Below are 26,841 nucleotides of genomic sequence, written 5' to 3'. Positions count from 1 at the left end.
TATATATGATATGATTGATTTTATGGTGTTTATAATTATTATTATTATTATTATTATTATTATTATTATTGTAAGTATTATTATTATTATTTAGGTCCTTCGTTTATTGTTTAATTATCATAATAGTTTCATAAGTTCTTAATTTTTAGGCCCTTGGCTTATTTTTTTATTACTGTTTTTTACTGACATTTTTCTTATTTAAGACCGTTTTTTAAACCATTACTTTTTTAGGTCATTGGTTTCATTATTATTATCATTATTATTTAGGGTCTTGGTCTATACATATATTTTTATATTATTATTTTTTACTTTTTTTGACCTTTGGTTCGTACGTTGCATTACGTGCCTGTGACGTCGTCGCCCCCGGAAGTGACTGGGAAGGTGAAGCGGTGAAGATAAACAAACATGGCGCTGTCCCGGAGTTTTCTCTGCAGGTTTGTCGGTGTGTTTCGGCTCAGCGGGACTTCAGCTCCGCTCACCGGGACTCGTTTTTACTCTCAGACTGAACCGGAGCCGCTGACGGTGAGACAGCAGAACAACGGAATCAGGTGCAGTAACGGAAGGGTGTTTTTACGCTCAGCTGCCCGAAGGTCCATAAACTTTTCCGCTATTTATGGAGAAAACAAAGTTTTTCATAAAAACTACATGTCATAGTAATACACACCGTACTTCATTACACGCCCGAAGGTCTTAATGTAAAATCGGCATATTTTATATTTCTGTGAAAAACATATTTTTAATGAAAAGTTAATATTTTTATCTCACTGCTTCTTGCGTCATTGAGCAGTAAAATCAATGATTTCTTCATCCGGTTCTGGTGATGCCGAAAGAAATGACATAACACACTGCTGAGGACTTTAACCATAGAAAAACATGATTATTTTAATTTGAATTGAATCTACTTATTTCTTTATTAATTTATTTGTTTAAAAATCTTGATAATACATGCAAGTATTAACAAAATCATTACCTCAGAATTAACCTCTGAAAAATGAGATAGAAATGTGAATAAACAAGATGATAGCCTCGTTAATTTTTCAATTTTAAAAAGCATAAAAAAATTAATTAGAAAAATAAGAGCATGTTTTTAATTGAGGATTATTAAATATATATATGTATAGAATTCTGAGATTATTAACGTGTTAAATCAGAATAACAGCAGATATTAGAATATTTTATTTTATATTCCAAAATTCATAAAAATCAACACAATTTTGTGCCATGAAGACTTCTCATTAACTGAGAAAAATATCAAAAGATAAAAAAACCCCAACCTTTTCCTATAACTCTGAGATAATCTTTTTAATGTAGAAAAACATGGATGATTTTTAGGTGTGTATTTTTTTAATGTCTAAAGGAAGTTACTACATTTAATAAATACATTTTTGAACTGAGTTTGGATTAAATGTACATGGAAGTGAAACACAGTCTCGGGTAAAACAGGCTGTACAAATTAGACTGTAAAGTTGTTCTAAGTTTAATTAAATCTGGGATGTATATAATACTCCTCCTAAAGTATAAGTGTCTGTAGTATTCAGTACTTTAAAGTGACTGTACTGCTGTTTTCAGCATTTGTTTCTTACAGAATCAAAGTTGTTTTCTTCTTTATGAGGAAATACTGAAATTTGTTGCTTTTTTGACCCACTATTCAGGCTGCAGATCGCTAAACTACAATACCACTTTAATGAAAAACCTCCGTAACAAAAAATAATGCTCAAACACACAAAAGACCACTGTTCATTTTTTCCCAGGAGAATAATATTGAACAATCCCAAAAAGAGGAATGCTCTGTCTCTGTCCATGCTGGAATCGCTCAGAGAAAACCTCCTGACGGACGTCGACAGCGAGGATCTCAGAGTTGTTGTCATATCAGGTAGGTGTTTAACCCTTTAAAAGCTGGTTTGACATCAGTTTTCTCGTGTTGCCTTGAGACACCTTTCACAAGCATTCAATTACTCTTTTTTGACAAAACATGTCACCCAAATTGCGTGAAGTTAGTAAAAGGTGACAAGACTAGAAAAAAGACCTGAAAAATAAAAGAGAGGAAGAAAATTATTCGAAAATTAACAAAAAGCAGGAAAATAATCAAGAAAACATGTATTTAAATTAGAAAAAAATATAATATATTTTCTCCCAGGTCATTTCCCCTTTTTTGTTTTTTTTTTAAACTTATTTTTGTTTTGTATTTTTTTGCAAACTTTCAGGTAATTTTCTTGTAATTTTATCTAATTTCTTGACAATATTTTGGTGTTTCTTTTGTGTGTGTGTCAGCCAGAGGTCCAGTGTTTTCATCTGGACACGACCTGAAGGAGCTGACGTCGGCTCAGGGCAGAGAATATCACACCAAGGTGTTTCACACCTGTGCAGAGGTCAGTCAGTCATGAACAAATATGTTAAATTAAATATTTAAATCAGAGGCTGATATGATAGAATATCCCTTTTTTAACATTATTTGTTCATTTGTTGTCATTTGATTTGCGTCGGCTCTTGTGCTTCAGGTAATGACTCTGATACAAGACATACCTGTCCCAGTGATCGCCATGGTGAACGGTGTTGCCACGGCCGCCGGTTGCCAGCTTGTTGCCAGCTGTGACATCGCCGTGGTGACGGAGAAGTCCACCTTCGCCACTCCGGGAGTCAATGTGGGTTTGTTCTGCTCGACGCCGGCGGTGGCCATCGGCAGAGCCGTGCCGAGGAAGGTGAGAGCTGCAGAGGGAAGACGCTCTTTGGGTGTACTTTCAACAGAGTTTAAAAAAATGTTTTCATGCATTAAAAACTTTAAATATTCTGTTTTTGTCAGCATAAAAACTGATACTAACTTCACCATCAGAAAAAGTTTTGTCATGGCTTGCAATACAGTAATATCACTCAAACTGTATTATATTCGTCATGTCAGGATGATATTTTTGTCAGTAATAGTAAAGAAAGTGACCCCTGACAATTCATGATTTAGAAATAGAGGAAATAGTCTTGATATTATAAGGCGATGTTGGATTATTACAATATGTCTTTTTAACCAGGTTGCCATGGAGATGCTTTTCACAGGAACTCCCATCTCCGCCCATGATGCTTTGCTGCACGGTCTGGTCAGTAAGGTGGTGCCGGAGGAACAGCTGGAGGAGGAGACGTTAGCCATCGCTCAGCGGGTGTGTCAGGCGAGCCGACCTGTTGTCGCTCTCGGCAAGGCCACTTTCCAAAGGTGAGGGGTTTCCGAAATCAGACAGACCTCTTTTCACCAGTAGCAGGTGGCACCTCGTACGGTAACCTCGGCCAGCAGTGCAGAGATGTGTTTGTGGGTGAATGTGACATTTAAAAAGCATAAAAATACTTTGTGTGGCTGGAAGTCTACAAGAAATCGCGATACAAGTGCAGTCCATTCACTTTTTGCAGCCCATTTTCTACATTTTCTTTCACGTGTCTCTGTTTTGTTTCCTCCGAAGACAAATGGCTCAAGGTCGAGATGCAGCGTACGCCACCGCCTCCAAGGTGATGGTCGATAACCTCGCTCTAAGAGACGGACAGGAGGGGATCCGGGCCTTCATAGAGAAACGCAAACCGGTGTGGAGCAATAAAGCAGAGAAAGCCCACGACTGACGGACTGAAGAAGCCTTTATCACAGGAGAGAGTGATTATCCTGACTGCTGCTTGTGGTTTTCAGTCACTGGTGTGGAATAATTAGCACCAGTCGATGTTCAGTCTATGCCATGTTTAAACGTAGATGTGTAATTTGTCAGATCAAGTTTGAATTTTTGGCTTCATCTTCGGCGAGGATTTCCTCCTTTTCACTGAAACTGAAGACGAGCAGATGAACCGTCGTGTGCCTTAAAAGCTGCAGTGTGGAGATGAGAAGGAAACGTACCACCGAGAGGACTCGAGATGTTTAATGACAAAACGGACTAATAATGCTGAGCTCTGTATTTGTATAATTGTAAATGCAATAAAAAGGGTTATAAATGGTAGGAGACATTAGCACTAAGGTCTATGGGATTTTCTGTGTTCATAATGTTTAAGGTCTTCCAAGGCTTGGATGGACAGGAGACGACAATTTTTTTAATAAAATGTCAAAGGTAAAAGCATCTGTATGTAAACAAGTAAGACGAGATGTCTCATGGTAAAATTCAGCAGTAAACATCCAAACACCTTGCTTAAATTAACTTGGTGTACTGCTAATGATGAACAGAAACTACAGCTGACACTAAGGGGAAACTGATAAACCTTTGGCACTGTAAATCTCTTTTCTTTTGGATTCTAGGTCAGTTTTCAATGAATTTTGTATCCACGGCAGTTTTTTCCCCGTTAGTGCAGTAAACAAACTTTAATGTCTCCAGAGCAATGGCAGCTGTTCTAAACTGGTGGAAAAAACATTATTTCTCAGATGTAAAGTTTAATCGATTAAAATGATAGCCATAACATAAAGCCATACTATTATTATATTGCCCACATAGTGCTATTAAATCAACTAGAGACACGCAATAATATCGGCACCTCATCAGTATCTACAAATGAAATTTCAGAACTGGTCAACATGCTGATTTCTGCTGATATCAGAAACACACACACACACACACACACACACACACACACACACACACACATATATATTCATAAAGTGAACATGTACAAAACAGCCATAAGTTGAAGTATTTTTCTTATTTTGCACAAAGAATATGTAATGAATGTCTCCATCTGTTGGTGAGACATTAGGATAACAGTATGCATGAGCAGGTGAGGACTAAAGTTAGGTGGGGAAAAAAGTGAATATATCAATATAATAAAGCAACATACAAAAATAATGAGTCAGTTATTTCAGCCAGTAACAGGTAAACTCTGTCAAGATTTTGAATAGATTTTTTTCATCATCATCATCATCATTATTATTATTATTATTATTTTTATGCCTTATATCATAATGCCATATATATACATATGGTACAAGGCAGATTTATTGTAATTTTTCTTAAAATGATGTGTGTATGTGTGTGTGTGTGTAAAGCCTTTTAAATGTATAATTTATAATATGATGCCTTATATTATAAATGTATTTATTTTATTATTTATTGTTTATTATCATTTTTATTGTTGTTTTAAAATTGCACATGTAAGATTTTTAATTATTTTCTTTAATTTTAATTTTTTATTTTTTTTCCAGAGTTTATAAATAGAGGAGGGTCACATCCGGTCACTTCCGGTCGCCATCTTTACTCGGTCGCGTCCTGGAAAGCGGGCAGGAGAAAGATTTCCCGGACGGAATAACTTCTAAAAATGATACAAATGAGTTCGTGAGAGCTTCGGAAACAAACATTTCCAAACTGCGGTGAGTCGATCAGCTGTTTTTATGTCTGAAAAGTTGTGAAAGAAGCGCGCGGTCACGACGGTTTGTTATGCTAACGTTAGCTAGCGTTAGCCGCCAGCTCAAACACGGTTAGCGGCGGTTTGTTGTCGGTTTCGGGTGATTTATGTACTTTTAATGGGTTTAAAAGTTTGGCGTGCTGCTTATGCTTGCATGATTCATGGCTGGCCTCGTTTCTACGGTGTGTTTCTGTTGCTAGCTAAGTTTCAGTCGGCTGCTGTTGGTGGTGATTGACTAGCTTTAGCTAGCTTCCGGCTTTGTAGCTGCACTTGTGGCTTTTATTCAATAACTTTACTCTAAAGATTTTCTTGTTATCTGCAGTTTTGATTCGCTGTTGTTCACTTGTGTGCAAAGAAATTACCTTTTAGTGGCAAGATAGGAGCTGCAGTCACTTTTGTGCAAGTAAGAAATTGCATTTACTGCATTGCATTGACCGTTTAAACCTAATGGTTGTGTTGACTTTATTTTGGGTTGATTTGGTCTTTGGCTTAATTCCTCTCACTGTCGCTGCTGTTTGTTTTTTTGTTTTTTTATAATTGGAGCATCTATTAATAACTGAAGGCAATACTGAGCTAATTAATTGATAGACAGAAATTGAATTCAATTTTTTTAAATGTAAATCAGTTTTTTAAACATTTGAAACCATAGCACATTAGCTTGATTTCTTTCAAAAATACGGTAAGAAGACATTGAGCAACCTGGCAAGAAATGTCCTGCAAAATGCAAGATATTAGTAGATCTAGAAGATTATTTCTTAAAAAGATAGTAAAAAATGTTTAGTGAACTGTATTTGTAATTATCATAACTAGCTATATATTAAAAATGCCCAAACAATACGAAGAATTTTGCAAAAAGTATAGATAATATAAATATAACATAATTTTAAATATATAATCATGATATTTATAAATATTGCTTTTCCTAAACCTTTTTCTTTTTTTCATAGACATTGTCCCTATTGTTTAACATATAGTCTTATAAATTTAGGAATATTTTGCAGTTTCTTTTCAAGTTGCTCATTGGCCATTACCATATGTTTATGCAAATTTTAACGGGTTTGCTTAAGGTTCAAAGGTTTAAATAGCCTATTCGTAAAAGGCATCTCATTGCAGCGTAAGAAAAGTGATGTAGATTCAGGTTTTAAAGGGTAAACTCTGGTGATTCTGATGCTCCGTCATAAATTGATTTTTTTGTGTGTTTTGAGCTTTGTTTTGGATAAAACAAGCTATTTTCGAATGTCATGTTGGGCTCAAGGAAATTTGAAAAGCATTTTTCACTATTTTTTTTTAATATTTTATAGACTAAACATTACCAAACATTATTGTCTGTTTTTAAAGTGTCGCTACACCTCAGATGAGAAGAGCTCTGATATTTAACCTATTTAACTCTGTTGGGCCAGTTACTGGCTCCTGTGTTTAGACTAAACATTTGTCAAATCCATTTAATGTAATTTTAAATTCTATTGGAGATCTCAAGCTTTCTGAAGTTGGAAAATTGGGAATTTCCACCTCAGTGTTCATAAAACTTAAAATTTATTGTGAAAATCAATGGTTTCTAAGGTTAAATTTATCAAAACATTTAAGTCATTACAGCAGCTACTTGTGTACATGCAAACTATCATTTTTAGATTACTTATTTAGTCCCAAAATTAACTGTTAATATAATATTTGGGGATTAAATAACCTTGTGAGAAGGACAGTTAGGCTGGAAACAAGCAGCTGTTTTTACTTCGGTTTTACAAAATTGTAAACAAGCTGGTTTGTACCAGAAAATGACAAAATTATGAAATGTTTTGCTACAGCTTCAACCTCTGAAACTATTTATTTTCACAATAAATCCAATATTTTGGTGGAAATTAACCATTTTTCAGGTCCCTTGAAGTTCATTTGTAAAGTTTGGGATCTCCAATAAAATTTAAAATTAGTTTGCATGAATCTGAGCAATATATAGCCAAAACACAGGAGCCAGCGATTGGTCAAGCAGAGTTTAAGAGGTTAGAAAATATAGAAACATGATTGTTGCATAGTGTTAGAATAGCAACAGCACTGTTGTTTTGAGTCTGCCACACTGAATAATATTTCATAATGAGTTTGGTGTAAACTGTTTTCGGAGGAATCTTATCACAAGAACAATTGTTGGTCTGTTAAACCATTTGTAATTTTAGTTTTAATACTTAAACATGCATTCGTCAGTTTATTGGCAACAATTTCCATAATAATTGTGCGAGGATTTGCTGCTTACTTGGCTGGACAAACAAACAAATATGACTGAGCTATGACAAATTTGGTATTTTTGTATTTATTTGATAGACCTAATGATTAACCAAGAAAATATTTAGCAGACCAACAAATAAATAATGAAAATGATTGTGCTCAGATCAACAGGTTTGTGGAATTTATTTTGCATAATATTTTTAAATGTATGTGGAAGAAATTTTAAGGATGAACCGTATTTAAGCTGCTGCTATTCTTGTTTGTTTTTTTTTTTTTGTTTTACTTTGAAGAAATTTTACAAGTTGAAATTTAGATGCTAGAGACCACAGTGATGGGGATAATAATCTAAAATTTTTAAGAACAGAAGGTCACTTTGTCACTGACCTGTTTAGGTTGTAGTTACACTTGAACGCCCAGATGATGGCGTGGTTGTGTTAATCTTAGAGCTTAAAACCCGGAAGCTGCACAGAGCTGCTATCAGGACATAAAACAAATACTCAGGCTGCAGATATGAACTTCATATCAACTTTTTTAGGTTTTTGAAGGCTAACTTAAGGATGTGGGATGTGTGATCCGTGCAGCTCAGGGAATCACTGCCAGTTCCTCACAGAGTTATTAAATGTTTTTGGAGAAACTAGTGTAAAGTGTACAATTGAAAATATTTAGGGCATATCACAGTAACAGAATGTCATAATTAACAGCAATGGTATTGTCTGTAACCAACTATCCTCATGTTGTTAAAAACTATAGTGTTATTATTCTATTGTCGAATATGTAAAACTTAAATATGGTTTTGGTTTTGAGAACTCTATTAATGTATATTTCAGAAGAAGGGGAAAAAACCCACCATTGTCTTTTGTATTCTTGGAATTTGTTGTAATTTCGCATAACATGCTCGAAATAAAATGATAAAATGAAATGAAATGAAACTGTAGCTGAAACTATTAACTATTATCGTTAAGTTTCATTGCAAGTTGAACTTCTCCTGATAACCTTTTTAATTACTGGTTAATATTAATCAATACCTATAAATAATCTTTCAATTTAATATATGAATTTTCAGAAAATAGTGAAAACTATGACATGTTGAAATAGCTTTCTTTTATTGACCATTCGAAATCCAAAGATTTTTAATTTTGATTTTATTCATAATACTCCAAAAACAGAGAATAGCAGCAAATCCTCACGAATGACGGCACAAATGTTTGGCATTTTCCATGACAAATGACTTGAACAATCATACTGACTATCAAAAAAATGCAATAATAATGCAAAATAGCTTTCTTTTAATTTAGTGTCCCATTTAATCCTTTCAGCACTGATTTGCAGTTTCAGAAAACACAATCTTCGGCTCTGCGGGACATTAGTGTCAGCATGTGTTTGGCAGCTGTTAGTAATTTTGTTTCAATTGCTTTCCAATCAACAACTTATTCCAGAGAGCTATTCTGAGCCCTCTAATATTTATCTTCTCATTTATGCAAATTGCTTCCCAAAATAACACAACTGAGCTCCTCTCAGCACAAATTTGTCATCTCATTTCCACAAGTTTTCACGCCGCTGACAACAAACGTCTTTTGCAGGCCTCAGACGCGGGATCGTGTTGTTCCCTGGAGTTTATTCATCCGATTGATGTGACGTTCAACTGAAGCCGTCTTCAATTATCCTGAAAGATGCAGCAACAACGTCAACAGGCAGCTGAATGATGCCGTCAGGTAACCAGCTACCTCTTATTATAATGTCTTCATCATCAGATTATTTACTTTGGTATAACTTACTTCTTTCCCCAGGCTGTGAGACTCCTCAACTCCTCCTTCGACGCCAAAACTTCAACTTTAATTTCTTTTCTTCTTAAACCACGTTTAAGAAAAATGACAAATAAATCTACCTGTTACCTTGTACCTTGCACCTTATTTTTCATGTCTGTGTATTTTTTAAATCATGCTGTATTTTAGCAGTTCTTGCATTTATTTTCATTATCAATTCGTCTGCCATTTCCCCCCATGATCAATTATTTGGCCTATGAAATGTAAAAAAAAAAAAAAAAAGAGAGAAAAAAAAGGGGGGGGGGTAAAAATGCACATTGCCATTTGCTGAAGCCAAATTTCATCTATTAAGTTAGTTAGTAAGTTCTTATTTCTTGTCCAAGCAATTATCCAAACCCACCAAATTATCATTTAAATATCACATGAGACTGGAAAGCTGAAAATTCTCACTATTTGAAAAGTTGTAACTAAGAATAAAAAGATTTTGCTTTTAAATGTATTTAATTTAAAATAACATTGTTTGGATGATTGAATAAATTATTAATTTATTTAATCTCTGGGTTGTAGTTTATCCCCATTAACAGAAAAAAAAATGAAAAGATGGAAGTGTCCCAAGTATAAATATCACTCTGAAATCAAACATATTAGAGATAATATCTCACTCTTGTTTTACTGGGAAAAAAACTACTATTTATCTTTAGGTGTTGCTGCACGAAGTCTCTAAATACTCTGATTAATCGCTTAGCAATTAAATGTAAAATAAAACTAATTCCTATCATAAACCCTCAATATTATGGTTTAAAATAGCTCATTTTGTCCAACTAACAGTCAAAAACCAAAAGATATTTATGACCATTTATGTAAAACAGAGAAAAGCAGCAGCTCTCACATTTAAGAATCTGAAGTTTGAAGTCAGTGAAAGTTTGACATTTTTTAGCTTGAGCTATGACACAGTGATCAGTATATTATCAAAGTATTAATTAAATTCATAAAAAATATTAATAATTTGTTGATAGACTTTGTTGATAGATTTTTGCAGTATGAGTGAGGTATTCCTGTTTTTCCCTTGTTATCTTGATGTAGAATTATTACAGAACATAAACCAAAATATTACTGATTTAATTTTAAGATTAATGATGTTTTAGGGCTCAGGAAAAAAATGTTTCTGCCATTTTAATGTGATCTGTAACGTCATGTACAGGGATATTTAACAGATTTATCACCTGTGTGCTGTATCATATTATTCACAATAATACCAGTAAAACTTGTAATAGGATGAGAAAAAATCATCAAAAATCATCAATATTTTGACTTGTTGGTGTAATATCATCATACCGTTAAGCACGGCATCAACAAGTGTGGCGGCGAGCAAAAATGCCAGCAGTTACTTTTGAAAAACTAAAGAAATGAGAAATCACTTTTGTTTAGTTTTTACTGAATATTTCAAGGCAAATTGTTACGTTTCTGCTAAAAAACATAACACTTATTTTGTTGCACTTTTTATATAATATAATATTACTATATGATTCTTGTTGTTATAATTGTAATGTTCTTGAAAATAATACATTTTTTATATTGTTAAATATTTTGTCATATAAGAACATCGGTATCACAAAAACCCCGAAATATTGTGACATTATTTTAGGGCCATATTTCCTACGACTTATTGCATCTTAGCTAATTTAAAAACATTTTTCATTATTAGTGGAAATCCTTGTAAAAACAGCCCCCTCCTGATTTACAGCATGTCAAAGATGGAGCCAAAGATTAATTTTCACCCTCTTCATTTTATTAAGCAAAGTATCAGAATGATCTGCAATTAGTTTTTTTAACAAAAAAACAAAACAAAGATAACTTAGGGAATGTAATGAACAGTACGGCAATACTGCAGGAAAATAACTGCTTTAAACCAGAGTATGATGAATAATAATCACAATAATAAAAGGGAATGTGGCTGAATAAATGTTGAAATGTGTGATTTACACATTTGGGACATGTAATGTGTGTGTGTGTGTGTGTGTGTGTGTGTGCGTGTGCGTGTGCGTGCGTGTGTGTGTGTGTGTGTGTGTGTGTGTGTGTGTGTGTGTGTGTGTGTGTGTGTGTGCGTGTGCGTGTGCGTGCGTGTGTGTGTGTGTGTGTGCCAGATGACTCTGTATGCCAGTAGAAGTGCCAGCAGCTGAACAGTAGTTGATATGACAGTGTTGAGAATAATGAGACGTAATGAAGAAAAGCAAACTTATACTGAAACTAGTTCACATCCGTCTCTGGCTGCATGTGCTCGACATGTGGTAACGACAGTACAGCGATTAAAAAAAACACGTTACCTATGGTTACATAGCAAAATCAGATGACTTAAAGCCATCAAACCAAAACAATATATATTATTAGCCCTCACAAATTAGCTCTCTATTCCTTGAGTTTCTAATCAGGGTTTGAAATTAAGCAAAAACTACACTGGCCTCAAATACGTGTAAATACGCAACGTACTGTACTTCACGTATGAAAGAGAGATTAATTGCACATCAGTTAATCAGGAAGGAATATTATCACTGAAACTAGGGATGTCCCGATCGGATCGCTGTCAGGCCTGATTCATTTACTGATCAAAATGGTTATTTTTTGTTGTTCATATTTAGTAAACTATATTTACTATAATGTTGTAATGAGCAGAATTGTTACTGATTTGAATTTGTTGTGGCTGAGAATGTTAACGCTCAGCTATAATGCTACTTGGAAATTTAAATATTTAAATTATTTATAATTTTCTGTACTTTGCAGCACTAACATCTGAGAGAATTTCTGAAGACACATTTTAGTTTATTTACTTTTTTAGAAAAAAAAGGCTGCACTAAGAGGAATTGAGAACAATTTCTTAAGACATTTTTGTTTACTTGGTTATTTTATAAAACAAAACTAATACTGCACTAAGTGGGGTTATGATAAGAGCCATATAAAAATAAGTTTAGTTTTTTAGTTTATTTTATAAAAGTAAAATAAAAAAAAAACCTTAAGGAACTGTTTGGATTGCAGAGCTATACATAGATATACATATACATGGATTGAGTGTGCAGCTGTATTATTCAGATAAGTACAAGTATCAGATCAGGACTCAATATCAAATGATTGATCAGGGACAAAAAAACTCGATCGGGACATCCCTAACTGAAACTGAAAGTCTAAAAACAAACACTAAAACCCTGCTCTTTCTACGGTGGAGGCGCTTCAAAATTGAAATGGAAATCAAAACTTACAGCGACTCGGTTCATCACTGCTCTCTAACTCTATCATTGGACACAGTATTCTCTTTGAAAAATAACATTCACAAGCATATAGAGTAAATCCATCTCTAATGTAAATATCTGGAAGTAACATATAAAAAAATAAAGATGGAAAACAAATCAGTTTTGCTTTTTCAGGAGATTTTTGCTCCCCTGCTACTGATAACAACTCAGCATATTAACAAAAGAAATCCACTGTACATGTCAGACTCTAAAAGATATATACTGTCACCTCTTGTTTGTGATTTACATCCAAAAATAAAATAAAATCTTCAGTCAGTTTTTTTCTCTCTCTTTTTTAAAGTGATCAGTAAAAACATCGGAGGCTGGTGCGTCCTGCAACGTTACGATGCAGCGAGACAGTCAGAAGGTCAGTACTTCACACATAAAGAACGGAGCAGAAACTAAACTCCTAACAGAGCCGAGACTACTGTTCGTCTTTACCACAGTGTCAGTGACTACACCTCAGTTTATTTATTTTTTACAGTGTGTTGCCATTTTTCTATCGTCCAATCACAGCAGCATGGACTCCTGCATGGCAAACGCCTCCTGTGCGTGCCTGTAGTGTGGTCCTCCGAACAGCTGGGGGAGCTGCTGCCTCATGACGGGCTGCTGCTCCTGGAACTGTGTCCTGTAGTGAAGCAGCCCGTCCGGTTTCGGGGGGAAAGTGAACTCCTGAACGGGAGACATTTGTGCTCGCTGGAAGCTGGGCGAGCGGGGCATCCCACCTGGGGACTGAGGGGACAGCTCATCCTCCGGCGCCCACGGGAGCCCATCTACAGGCCGCCGGGGCCCGCCGTCCGGCAGATAGTGCGCCTCGCCTCTCCGGTGCCCCTCAAACCTGTAGTCCACCGGGGCGTAGACCTGCGCGGTGGAGGTGAGCTGCTGCAGGTAGATTGGGGTGGAGCTGCCCTGGGTTTCCAGCTGAACTGAGTGCTCCGGGGGCGGCCTGGCGTTTCGGGGGTTGTGTGGCGGCCCCCGGCGGTAGGTGGTGTAGGAGTTGTTCATGAGCGCCTTCTCTGGGGAGAGGCTGTTGGTCGGCCGCTGGGTGGTGGCGTACGCTCGTTCCCCGTACACCAAATTTGTGGGTGGAGTGAAGCGGGCGGGCGGAGTGTAGAGTCTGTCGTCCCCTCTGTGGTCCAGGCTCACGCTGTACGCCGGATGGAGGATGGGGACTTCGGTCGTGGTTCTGCCCGGGGAGTGCTGCTGCGGAGGGGTGTGGTACTGGCTGACCGGGTAGCGTACCTTGACCCCTCCTGGACTGTTGTGTTGTGGGAATGTGGGAGGAAGCGGGTGTTTGGTCATCCTGGGTCCTGATGCGACGGAGACGACGCTCCCGGCCAGGCTGGCGCCGCGGCCCGGGCTGCCCTGTTGGAGGGACGACACACTGAAGGGCGTCTCACTGCGAGGGGTCCTCATTCTGGACGGAGGTCTGTCGAGCTCCAGGATCTCAAAATCCTGCTCTGGCAGCCCGGGTACGTTGTCGTACTGGGAGGCGTTGGAACCTCGGTCAGCGCCGGGGATGAAGCCCTTGGAGCGCGGCCGGCGGTGGGGCAGAGCACCATCTTCAGGGCTGGATGGCGCCGGCGAGGCCCCTCTGCTCAGCGGCCCCTCCCGCGCTGCTGCTTTGAACGCCTCCAACTTCATCTCGGAGGGTTTGACCCAGCGCGGAGTGATTTCTTTGCGAGAGCTGGAGGCGGCGTTGGAATTGTGGTTGGCGGTGGCGTGGCTCTGAGGCCGCCCTCTATCCCCTGTGATGAGCTGCGGCGTAGGGGTGGGGGCTGATGTCGGCGTCGCTCCCCTCTCGGGCGTGGTGGACGTTGACTGCCTCTGCTGCTCATTGGGGATCTCCCCTGACCCCCTGGAGCGGGCGTCCCTCCTGTCACCCCTATGGCGGCGGATCGATTTCTCAAGCGAGTCCCGGCGTGACCGGCTCGGGGGCCGACTGTCCCGCTGGCGGTCTGGTACAGGACTCGGGTCCCTGGGAGGCTCGACTGGCTCGGCGTGGCTTTGACCGTTGGCCACGTGGTTCACCGCTGCTGCCGCCACCTCAGGAGGAAGCTGCCCTAAGGGCTTCTTGGGAAATTCCTCGTCTTTACCTGCAAAACGTAAAACAGAAGAAACAAGTCAAAGCGCCGTCAGGAAACCTCGGCGAGCGTTGATGGTTTGACACACTGTGGCGCTGATTCACATCAGATGAGGAGTCACAACGGGGACATGGATTCATGCAACACCACTGCCATAGAGAGGTCAAAAATAACGGAGAATTACATTCACGACGACACAGAAATACTTTTCCACAGGCGGAGCGCAGAGGACAGAAAAAAACATCAGAAATAGTCTTTGATATTAATTCACTGCTTGCCGGAGGGCCTCAATTAGGGAGTGACATTCAGTCGAGTGGTCTGAGAAATTATGAGTTTCACTCCATTTCATTAAACTGCACTTAGCTGCAGCAGCGGCCCCGACTCCGAAGGTCACAGAAATAGTTCTTGATAAATGAACCACGTTAAATGTACTGAGACTGATACGTACAAGCATAAAAGCCGCAGAAATATTTCTTCACTCAGGCTGCTTAGCTTGCACCAAACTTCCGATGCTACACGTAACAAGTTAAAACATTAATATAGAAAGTTTCTGCTTTGAAAGAAATAAAAAAGTACAGTTGACAGGAAGATAAACAGAGTGCAGACACAGTGATGGAGACGTTGGGGACCGGGAGGGAAAGTGAGATCACCAGTCGGGCCGGGAGGCAGCAGCTGGAGGAAGACGACGTGCTGTGGGAGTGATCCAGGAAGTGAACTTTTTGGAATTTCACAAACTTAAGAGTCAGTCCTTGACGAGTTCATCAGCTGACCTTGGCCTGTATTTTCCTCTTGTGGTTAAATTAAAAGAGTAAACTAACCGAAACTACCTCATCAAGTTTTCTCTCAGCAGAATTTGATTTGTGGGAAAAAAGTGACTTTTTGCCAAAATAAATTCCTTTAAAGTGACAACAGTGTTGTAAAGTGTTTTTCTGAGCACCAAATTAATCCTGTTGTGTGTTTTTGTCGTTTTTCAGGATCCCTCTTCGGCGGAGACCACCTGGACTACAAACTGGTGAGTAAACCGGCTTATAGCTCCTGTGTGTATTTTCACATGTAGTGCAGGGCGAAAGTTTACTTTTCCTGCAGAATCTCGCAGAAAACTTGAAAAATCTTGACTGCTAACAGCACGGAGACGACTCAGAGACTTTTGACGGCAAACGACGTAGAGAAACCACGTGATTCCAGCGCAGTTATACTATTGGCTCACAAACCTTTTTAGAAACATTAACCACTAGACATCTAACAGAGATTTAAAAAAAAATAATTTTTTTGGACCCATCAAATTTTTTTAAACTATTTTTTCGCAATCAGAATTTTGTCAATATTTTTTTCTAAAGAAAAACTTTTTTAAAAACTTGAGGGAAAAAAACGCCATAATGTATGATTGAAAAAAGTATTTGTCTATATAAAACTGTTATCATTAAAACCACTCAGATCTTGTAATAATGTATGGCTAAACGGCAATTAATCAACAAACATTAGTCTAAATTTATGTTGTTAAAAATATTCAGCGTGAAAGTTTGATTAAAGGAAGATTACTGACCTCATCTTTTTTTAAATTCAAAAACAGAATTACAAATAAATTTTCTTTAAAAAATGCTTTTTTTGTATCTTAAGCATAAACAAAAATGGGAATGATTTTTGCTGTTCATCAAAGTAGATTAACTTTAATCTAAATACATTTACTAAGTTAAAACTTTTTAAAAAAATATATATTTTAATGTCAAAAATGTAGAATTATGACATTTGAATTGAGATTTATGTTCAAAACCTGCAGCTACATCATGAATGCAAGAGCTGTGCAGCATGACATTTAAATTTGATGTTAAAATAGTTATTCCTGACGTAAATAGCGTGTATTTCACTTATTTAAGTAAAATGTTAAATAAAAAAAACGTTTTTAAGTGTCTAAAAATGTAGAATTATAACAAATTCTAATTGAAATTTAAGTTCAATATTCTGAATGTAACAGCTGTGCAGAATGATCAAATATTTATCACTACAGTTAATACAGTGTGTATTTAACAGAATTGAATTCATTAAAATTAATTTATATTAAAATTATTTATATATATAATAAACTTGAGACTCTTCTGTAGTGTAGTGGGAAAAAAATCACGTGAATTTCCTTCACTTTAAAGGATTTGTGAAACAATAGTGTCACATTAGGTCTTAAAGACTGAACCTCCTCTCAAGAATACGAGCCTTGTTTGAGCTTAACAGATTTTATTTTGTCCTCCGTGTTTCTTACTTCATGACTGAGCTGTTAAGGTCCTGATATTGTTTGGCCGCGAGCAGGAATCGTTATCGTTTTTATTTCTCGCAGCTGGAAGGAGGAAGTGATTTCAGTGCAGTGAGAGAGTGTAAAACAGCGAATCCTGTCTAACCTTGCCTCGAGCAGCTTTAACACCAGGAGAGTATAAATGCTGCTGTTGAGGCTTTTACCTCGCTTATAAACAAAAGGTCGGAGGGAAGTAAAAATCAAAGTGATGCTATTGGATCATAAAATCACATAAAAGATGCAATTTTTCCTTTTTTTCACAGGGAAATGTGTCAAACTGAAACCTTTTCTTATCTTTTATACTATAAAAAACAAGAAAAGGTTTCGGTCTGTCAAGAACCTTCCCTCCAAACGATGTGCTCTTGCACCTTTTTCTTATCTTTTTACATTTTCTGACACAGCTGTTGGTAGCTTTCAGAGTCCAGATATTGGCGTAAATGTCTTTTTGCAGGGGTTAGTCACAGACGAGAAGTGAATCCAAACGCTGCCACCAAACACTCATCCAGCTGCTGTTTGCACCGAGTAAATTACACTGCGGTGGTGATGCGGTTAGGAAAAAAACAAACCGTCTCTTAACTCAAACTAGGCCGAGTAAAGTTCAAAACCATGAAACCACTGTCGTTCAGTTCAGATTCGCACACAAAAATGCTAATTTAAAAAATATCGCCCCTCGTCTTGCACACCAGCAAATTTGGTAGCAGATGGTTGTTAAAACAGAAGTTAAACAAAAGCCTCCAGTGTTTGGAAAAGTGGCTCATTATCTTGTCAGCGGGCAGGGAAACCAACAGACAGCTCCTGCTAAAGCTGTGTGGGCTCTGGAAGAAAGCACAAATCTGGGCTCCTTCTTCAGCTACTTTATGAAAGTTAAAAAAATCCTCCGAAAAAAGCAGCTGCTGGTTTAGAGGACTCACCGACTAATGACTGAAGTTAGGAACATGACACCAAAAATTGTTAAGTGAAAGGGACAATTCATCTCAAAATCAAAAATACATACGTTGTTGTATCTTAAAAATTGATTATTCTGACTCAGTAACTCATCTGTAAAAATATGTCTGTATTTATTATCAGTACAGCTGTTTTCTTGTGCTGCGCTCGGACGGCTTTCACGAGCTGTTTGACCCTTTGAAACCGAGCAAACTGGTTTGATTTTTTTTCTTTAACATCAGATGAGAAGCAATAACCAGCCTGGCAAAAAACAAAGAAAACTACCTGAAAAATTAGTTTTTATAAAAATCAAAAAAAATCTTTAAAAAATTGGGGAAAATGTCCAACTTTATTTACAATTTTAACAAATTTAAAATTATACAGAACAAATATATATATTTCCAGCAGGTCATCTTCTTGTTTGTTTCTATTTTTTACTGTTTTACTTTTTTTTTTTGCTTGCTTTCATTTAACATCACAAACTAAGTTGGTCATTGTCTTCTGCCCATTTCTGAAATAAATCTAACCAGTTTGCTCGGGTTTTAAAAGGTTAAATAGTAAATGTCCGTGTCAAATGTTGACAAAAAGCAGTGATACTCGGCCGAAAAATAACTCCGATTAGCTTCCAAACAGATAAAAAACCTCCCAGTTACCTGCATAATGCTGTGCTTTTGTTTTCCACCTGAGGACGCATTATGTTACCTGACAGACGTTTATGGACACAGCTAAAATTTTATAACCACTTGACTTTGAAATTAAAACATAAAAGAGTAGAAAAAACTTAAGATAAAAAAAGAGGAGAGCCAGCCACTGCAGGACTGAAGCAATGCATCCCAACTTATTAAAAAATATTAACACGGGGATAAAAAAAACAGCTGGAAGACTAGTTTGTGAAGGAGAAACCCGAGTGCTGTTGGACAGACAGGCGACAGACAGGACAGCGGGACTGACGAACGAACGGACTGACTGAGGGACAGATGGACAGAGACATGGAGAGGGGAAGACCAGTCAGGATAGCCCACCGGTTACTGTTGTAGGAGGGAATGTGGCCCCCGCTCACGGCCACACTTTTGTTGTTGTTGGCTAACATTGTTTGAAAGAAGAGGGAGAGAAGGCAGATTAATGAGGAGAGCAAGATTAGAAACACACACACACACACACACACACACACACACACACACACACAGCTAATCTCAAATACAGCTACGAGCTACAGGACAGCAGGAGGACACACGAACTGCCGAAAATACAAAAAAAGAGAAGCATCTGTTTTTTAGGGATCATATCAGATGGGTTGCTGTTTTTAATCACAGATTGTCTTTACTTATTTTTTAAATATTTGTGTAAAAACCACAACTCGTGTTTCACCAAGATTTTTAAATAATAGCTTTTTTTTTGCTAATACACTAATCGTTGCTTATAAAGACAGATCAAATTAAAAAAAACCTGACAAATTTAAAACTGGTTTTTCAGTAAAAAACAAAAACAAAATAATCAGTTTACAGTGATTTAATATAGAAAAAAATCTTCAGTTTTTACTTAATAATGAATTTGAAGTGTTTTCGTCTTGGGCTAATTAGGGATATTACAAACATTGCTTTTTTCAACTAACAAAAGTATTCAGATTACAATAATTTCTTATAGAAAAAACCTAAAATTTTACTTAATAATGAATTTAAAAAATGTTTTTTTTTGTCTTAGACTAGTTGGGGACATTGATAACTAATAATATTTTTTTTTTCAGTAAAAAACCCAAAATATTCAGTTTACAATAATTTAATATTTTCAAAAAATCTTCAGTTTTCACTTAATAATGTTTTTGTCTTAGACTAGTTAGTGACAGTGAGAAGGTAATAATAATTGCCTTTTTCAGTTTTAAAAAATCCATTTACTATACATTAATATAGAAAACAAATCAATTTTTGCTTGATAATGAATTTTAGAAGGTGTTTTGGTCTCAGACTAATCAGGGATATCAAAATCCTTAAATTAATAAATGGTTTTTTTTTTCAGAAAAAAACAGTTTACAATGATTTAATATTAAAAAAAACAGTCTTCTTCTTCACTTTTTTCTTGATAATTAATGATAAAAAAGTGATGCTGAAAACCTAATAATAATAATTACTACTTGCAAAAACATATTTGTGTACACCTGTGTATATTGTATTAGTTCAGGTGAAGGGCTTCCATTTAGAGATTTCAGTTTCAGTTAATTTTGCTTACGATAGCTTTTCGATGCACATCCATTATCTGGTAACTAAATGAGATTTTTCGGGGGCTGTTGGTGATTCTCTGTCTGTGTGCTTCAGGCTGTAGCAGTACCTGGTGCGGGCAGCTCCAGCTTCGCCCTCCTGAGCTCTGTCATGGACGCCTGCAGCTGCTCGATCACAAAGTCGTCCTCGAAGAAGAAATCTTTGGACAAAGTCACCTGCAGAAACTCCACCAGCTCCTCCATGGACAGCTTCATCAGGTGCTCTATAAATCACACACACAGATGAGTCGTTTTCAGTCTCTGACAGGTGGACACCAGCCGGCTCCAGCATGTAGACTAAACCATCTTACTCTTGTGCAGTTTGAGGATCGTGTAGGACATGCTGGGCAGCACTCGTTCCCCCTCCAAGATGTAGATGTCCCAGATCCTGAGGGTGAGGGTGAAGGGAGTCTGGACACAAACAGAGCCAAAGGTCAGTAGATATTATTGTTTGTTTTGTTTGTTTTTTATAGACTGATGTATTGTCACATAAAGGATAAGGCTAAGGTCATATACAGTATATTAAGTTTTTTGTCAACAAATCCCTCAAAAAACCCAAAATTACCAATTTGTTAATTCATCTGTCAATACTGTCTGACTTCTGTACCCGAACCACCTGGTTCCTTGATTCCATACATTTTGAAAAATGACTCACGAATCATCAATTAATGGGTCTTCAAGAATTTAATCAAACGTGAAATTTAATCGATTAATCGATAGGCTATGAAATGCTGTCAGCGTATCTGCAATATGTTACTGTGAGCTTTCACTGAGGAAAAAAACTGCATTTGGTATTGTTTGACACAAGCAAAGTCTTTATGTTTTTATCAAATCATGATTAATCGATCGTTAATTTTACCGATTAATCAATAAGAGAAAGTGCTTACAATTCGCAAACCTAATCACAAATATACATAGAGTAATATTTTTTTGTGAAAGCTTCAGTTATTGTCTTTAAAAGCTGGGAACTAAAAATGGGTTTTTAGAGGTGATTTAAAAGAAGTCACTGATTCTGCCAGCATTGTCTGCCAAGCTATCTTGAAGTTGTTTTTCTCCGATTTGTAGCTTAAATGTGTTTAACGAGTTCATTGAGAGTTGGCTATACTTCACACACACACACACACACACACACACACACACACACACACACACAAATGTATAAAACATTAAAATAATTAGGAAACTCCTCCCTAAGTATTGTGGTAAATTCTAAGAAATCACTTTACACTAAACATGTTTGGCTATGGGATGCCTTAACAACAAAAGCAAAACTTGTTGCGTTTTCATATTTGGTTTGTGGGGTTATCGTACTCACTCTGTCCAGGAAGCACTGGAAGAACCACTTCATGGTGTAGAGACTGGTAAACACCTCTTGGTTGTCCTGCAGCAGCACAAACAAACCCAAAAGAAATTCACATTTAGTGCATTAGAAAGTTACTTTTGAGCTTTAAAAGATGAAATAGAGGAATGCCAGTAAGCCATAATGGTAACAAAAGCAGCATTAACTTGTCAATATATTAAACTTTTTCTATATGTCCCAAACATATAAACATAATATTATTTTCAAAATTAGTAGTAATAATTGATGCTGTGGAAACTAGAGAAAGTGCTCTGTGATAATAACACAATAGTTTAATTGAATCCCTGGGTTATTTGGATAGATTTTAGTATTATGAGCAGTTGTTTAATTTTTCAGCACTTGTTGCATTATTAATTGCTACAACAGTGTTCATGTGTCTCACCAGGTGCTGTTTCAGTTTGGGCATCATCTTCTTGAGGACACGGTCATGGTGCTCCTGGAAACGCATCAGCTTTGGGAAACCGGGGATGAAAAACCCTAAAGGTGAGTACATAAGAAATAGATGAATTAAATGGTGCTGACTCACATTCAATCACATTTTAAAATGTGTTTCTTGATAACATATTTGGATATTTTTATGACATACTATGATTTTTATATGACATTTTGTGGCACAATGTGACGTTTTTATATTTTCTTGTGTATATTTTCTTTGTATGTCTTTCTCTTCTTAGAAAAGGCCAAAAGCGTCATAATTGAGCTTGTCAAAAAAATGGCAGAAAACTGCACAGTATAGTATGGCTCAAAACATCAAATTTTGAAGTGTCCTAAAAATGTCTGAAAACGACTTATTATACCTTGTAGAGTCGCGCCATAGCATACAATGTCGAAACAAAGGCCAAAAAAGTCATTATTTAGCATGTCAAAAAAATGGCCAAAAACCGCATAGTATAGTAAGGCGAAAAATGTCAAATTTTGAAATGTCCCATAAATGGCTGAAAAAGATTTATTATACCTTATAGAAACACACCATAGCATACAATGTCGAAACAAAGTCCAAAAAAATCATAATTAAGCATGTCAAAAAAAAGGCAAAATAAACCAAATAACATGCCGAGAAAAGTCAAAGCATAAAAAGTTGCAAAAACTGTGAAAAACTGCATAATATGGGAATTCGAAAAAATGACCCAAAAAGCATGGCAATAGTATGTGATAATATGGCAAAAATGTCAAAAAATGACATGTCCCAAAAACAGCTGAAAATCATGTAAAACTACATTAAATAGCCTACTAAAACACGCCATAGCATTGAAAGTTGTAAAAACAGCCAAAATCACAATAATACAGCAAGTTGAAAAAATGACCGGAGAAGCAAGGCTATAGTATGGCAAAAATGTCAAAAAATATCACGTCCCAAAAACAGCTAAAAAAAGCTTAAAACACAGTTAAATAGCGTGCTGACACACGCCATAGCATAGAAAGTTGCAAAAACGGCCAAAAACACTATAATTCAACAAGTTGAAAAAATGACCCGAAAAGCAAGGCTATAGTATGGCAAAAATGTCAAAAAAGGGCGCGTCCCAAAAACAGCTGAAAATAGCTTAAAACAGCATTAAATAGCGCACTGAAACACGCCATAGCATAGAAAGTTGCAAAAACGTACAAAAATACAATAATTCAACAAGTTGAAAAAAATGACCCGAAAAGCAAGGCTATAGTATGGCGAAAATGTCAAAAAAGGGCACGTCCCAAAAAAGGCTGAAAATAGCTTAAAACACAGTTAAATAGCGTGCTGAAACACGCCATAGCATTGAAAGTTGCAAAAATGTACAAAAACACAATAATTCGGCAAGTCGAAAAAATGACCCGAAAAGCAAGGCTATAGTATGGCAAAAATGTCAAAAAAGGGCACCTCCCAAAAACAGCTAAAAAAAGCTTAAAACACAGTTAAATAGCGTGCTGAAACACGCCATAGCATAGAAAGTTTCAAAAAAGGCCAAAAACAAAATAATTCGGCAAGTCGAAAAAATGACCCGAAAAGCAAGGCTATAGTATGGCAAAAATGTCAAAAAAGGGCGTGTCCCAAAAACAGCCAAAAATAGCTTAACACTGCATTAAATAGCGTGTTGAAACACGCCATAGCATAGAAAGTTGAAAAAACGGCCAAAAACACAATAATTCAACAAGTTGAATTATTGACCCGAAAAGCAAGGCTATAGTATGGCAAAAATGTCAAAAAAGGGTGTGTCCCAAAAAACGCTGAAAATACCTTAAAACTGCATTAAATAGCGCACTGAAACACGCCATAGCATAGAAATGTTCAAAAAGGGCCAAAAACACAATAATTCCGCAAGTCGAAAAAATGACCCGAAAAGAAAGGCTATAGTATGGCAAAAATGTCAAAAAAGGGCGCGTCCCAAAAACAGCCAAAAAAAACTTAAAACACAATTAAATAGCGTGCTGAAACACGCCATTGCATAGAAAGTTGCAAAAACGGCCAAAAACACAATAATTCAACAAGTTGAAAAAATGACCCGAAAAGCAAGGCTATAGTATGGCAAAAATGTCAAAAAAGGGTGCGTCCCAAAAAAGGCTGAAAATAGCTTTAAACACAGTTAAATAGCGTGCTGAAACACGCCATAGCATAGAAAGTTGCAAAAACATGCAAAACCATAATAATTCGGCAAATCGAAAAAGTGACCCGAAAAGCAAGGCTATAGTATGGCAAAAATGTCAAAAAAGGGCGCGTCCCAAAAAACGCTGAAAATAGCTTAAAACACAGTTAAATAGCGTGCTGAAACATGCCATAGCATAGAAAGTTGCAAAAATGTACAAAAACATAATAATTCGGCAAGTCGAAAAAATGACCCGAAAAGCAAGGCTATAGTATGGCAAAAATGTCAAAAAAGGGCGCGTCCTAAAAAACGCTGAAAATAGCTTAAAACACAGTTAAATAGCGTGCTGAAACACGCCATAGTATTGAAAGTTGCAAAAACGGCCAAAAACACTATAATTCAACAAGTCGAAAAAATGACCCGAAAAGCAAGGCTATAGTATGGCAAAAATGTCAAAAAAGGGCACGTCCCAAAAACAGCCAAAAAAAGCTTAAAACAGCATTAAATAGCGCGCTGAAACACGCCATAGCATAGAAAGTTTCAAAAAAGGCCAAAAACAACATAATTCGGCAAGTCGAAAAAATGACCCGAAAAGCAAGGCTATAGTATGGCGAAAATATCAAAAAAGGACAAATCCCAAAAACAGCTGAAAATAGCTTAAAACAGCATTAAATAGCGTGCTGAAACACGCCATAGCATAGAAAGTTGCAAAAAAGGCCAAAAATAACATAATTCGGCAAGTCGAAAAAATGACCCCAAAAGCAAGGCTATAGTATGGCAAAAATGGCAAAAATGTCAAAAAAGGGCACGTCCCAAAAACAGCTAAAAAAAGCTTAAAACACAGTTAAATAGCGTGCTGAAACACGCCATTGCATAGAAAGTTGCAAAACGCATAAAATACAATAATTCAACAAGTTGAAAAAATGACCCGAAAAGCAAGGCTATAGTATGGCAAAAATGTCAAAAAAGGGCGCGTCCCAAAAAACGCTGAAAATAGCTTAAAACACAGTTAAATAGCGTGCTGAAACACGCCATAGCATAGAAAGTTTCAAAAAAGGCCAAAAACACTATAATTCGGCAAGTCGAAAAAATGACCCGAAAAGAAAGGCTATAGTATGGCAAAAATGTCAAAAAAGGGCGCGTCCCAAAAACAGCCAAAAAAAGCTTAAAACACAATTAAATAGCGTGCTGAAACACGCCATTGCATAGAAAGTTGCAAAAACGGCCAAAAACACAATAATTCAACAAGTTGAAAAAATGACCCGAAAAGCAAGGCTATAGTATGGCAAAAATGTCAAAAAAGGGTGCGTCCCAAAAAAGGCTGAAAATAGCTTTAAACACAGTTAAATAGCGTGCTGAAACACGCCATAGCATAGAAAGTTGCAAAAACATGCAAAACCATAATAATTCGGCAAATCGAAAAAGTGACCCGAAAAGCAAGGCTATAGTATGGCAAAAATGTCAAAAAAGGGCGCGTCCCAAAAAACGCTGAAAATAGCTTAAAACACAGTTAAATAGCGTGCTGAAACATGCCATAGCATAGAAAGTTGCAAAAATGTACAAAAACATAATAATTCGGCAAGCCGAAAAAATGACCCGAAAAGCAAGGCTATAGTATGGCAAAAATGTCAAAAAAGGGCGTGTCCCAAAAAAGGCTGAAAATAGCTTAAAACACAGTTAAATAGCGTGCTGAAACACGCCATAGTATTGAAAGTTGCAAAAACGTACAAAAACATAATAATTCGGCAAGTCGAAAAAATGACCCGAAAAGCAAGGCTATAGTATGGCAAAAATGTCAAAAAAGGGCACATCCCAAAAACAGCCAAAAAAAGCTTAAAACTGCATTAAATAGCGTGCTGAAACACGCCATAGCATAGAAAGTTTCAAAAAAGGCCAAAAACAACATAATTCGGCAAGTTGAAAAAAATGACCTGAAAAGCAAGTTGAAAAAATGACCCGAAAAGCAAGGCTATAGTATGGCAAAAATGTCAAAAAAGGGCGCGTCCCAAAAAAGGCTGAAAATAGCTTAAAACACAGTTAAATAGCGTGCTGAAACATGCCATAGCATTGAAAGTTGCAAAAATGTACAAAAACATAATAATTCGGCAAGTCGAAAAAATGACCCGAAAAGCAAGGCTATAGTATGGCAAAAATGTCAAAAAATGACAAATCCCAAAAACAGCTGAAAATAGCTTAAAACAGCATTAAATAGTGTGCTAAAACACGCCATAGCATAGAAAGTTGCAAAAACGGCCAAAAACACAATAATACAGCAAGTTGAAAAAATGACCCGAAAAGCAAGGCTATAGTATGGCAAAAATGTCAAAAAAGGGTGCGTCCCAAAAACAGCTAAAAATAGCTTAAAATACAGTTAAATAGCGTGCTGAAACACGCCATAGCAGAGAAAGTTGCAAAAATGTACAAAAATACAATAATTCAACAAGTTGAAAAAATGACCCGAAAAGCAAGGCTATAGTATGGCAAAAATGTCAAAAAAGGGCGCGTCCCAAAAAACGCTGAAAATAGCTTAAAACACAGTTAAATAGCGTGCTGAAACACGCCATAGCATAGAAAGTTTCAAAAAAGGCCAAAAACAACATAATTCGGCAAGTCGAAAAAATGACCCGAAAAGCAAGGCTATAGTATGGCAAAAATGTCAAAAAAGGGTGCGTCCCAAAAACAGCTAAAAAAAGCTTAAAACACAGTTAAATAGCGTGCTGACACACGCCATAGCATAGAAAGTTGCAAAAACGGCCAAAAACACTATAATTCAACAAGT

The 26,841-nt window shown here is 36.8% G+C and overlaps 2 protein-coding genes and 1 long non-coding RNA gene across 5 annotated transcripts in view; 2 read left to right on the top strand and 1 right to left on the bottom strand.

Annotated features, from left to right (window-relative positions):
• Nucleotides 1–363: 363 nt before the first annotated feature.
• On the top strand, nucleotides 364–3,969 carry echdc3 (enoyl CoA hydratase domain containing 3). The gene is made up of 6 exons (XM_088072964.1): nucleotides 364–548; nucleotides 1,752–1,873; nucleotides 2,272–2,369; nucleotides 2,499–2,699; nucleotides 3,021–3,199; nucleotides 3,441–3,969. Exons 1-6 carry the CDS (start codon nucleotides 406–408, stop codon nucleotides 3,592–3,594), a joined length of 897 nt encoding a protein of 298 aa, XP_087929090.1. The 5' UTR covers nucleotides 364–405; the 3' UTR covers nucleotides 3,595–3,969.
• A 1,205-nt stretch (nucleotides 3,970–5,174) lies between these two features.
• Nucleotides 5,175–9,461, top strand: LOC121961152 (uncharacterized). Its single transcript, XR_006107027.2, has 3 exons — nucleotides 5,175–5,314; nucleotides 9,144–9,275; nucleotides 9,351–9,461. It is a non-coding gene; the product is annotated as an uncharacterized LOC121961152 (long non-coding RNA).
• Nucleotides 9,462–11,093: 1,632 nt separating this feature from the next.
• usp6nl (USP6 N-terminal like) overlaps nucleotides 11,094–26,841 on the bottom strand; it is a 110,291-nt gene continuing 94,543 nt past the window's right edge. For all 3 annotated transcript variants that reach the window (XM_088072967.1, XM_088072965.1, XM_088072966.1), the window contains 5 exons: nucleotides 21,890–21,984; nucleotides 21,463–21,528; nucleotides 20,459–20,558; nucleotides 20,219–20,371; nucleotides 11,094–14,703 (listed from right to left, as the gene is read on the bottom strand). In XM_088072967.1, coding sequence (XP_087929093.1) covers nucleotides 13,118–14,703; nucleotides 20,219–20,371; nucleotides 20,459–20,558; nucleotides 21,463–21,528; nucleotides 21,890–21,984 — 2,000 coding nt within the window. In that variant the 3' untranslated portion in view covers nucleotides 11,094–13,117. The remainder of the gene's footprint in view (nucleotides 14,704–20,218; nucleotides 20,372–20,458; nucleotides 20,559–21,462; nucleotides 21,529–21,889; nucleotides 21,985–26,841) is intronic.

This window comes from Plectropomus leopardus, chromosome 22 (assembly GCF_026936395.1).
Source record: "Plectropomus leopardus strain MGB_pleo_1.0 chromosome 22, ASM2693639v1, whole genome shotgun sequence".
Classification (NCBI taxonomy): Eukaryota; Metazoa; Chordata; class Actinopteri; order Perciformes; family Serranidae; genus Plectropomus; species Plectropomus leopardus.
This window is presented reverse-complemented; position numbering and strand designations above follow the sequence as displayed.

Coding starts and splice junctions, on each gene's coding strand:
- echdc3 (XM_088072964.1), top strand. CDS start 406: ATGGCGCTGTCCCGGAGTTTTCTCTGCAGGTTTGTCGGTGTGTTTCGG. Junction 549..1,751: donor CAGCAGAACAACGGAATCAG/GTGCAGTAACGG, acceptor ATTTTTTCCCAG/GAGAATAATATTGAACAATC. Junction 2,700..3,020: donor GCAGAGCCGTGCCGAGGAAG/GTGAGAGCTGCA, acceptor CTTTTTAACCAG/GTTGCCATGGAGATGCTTTT.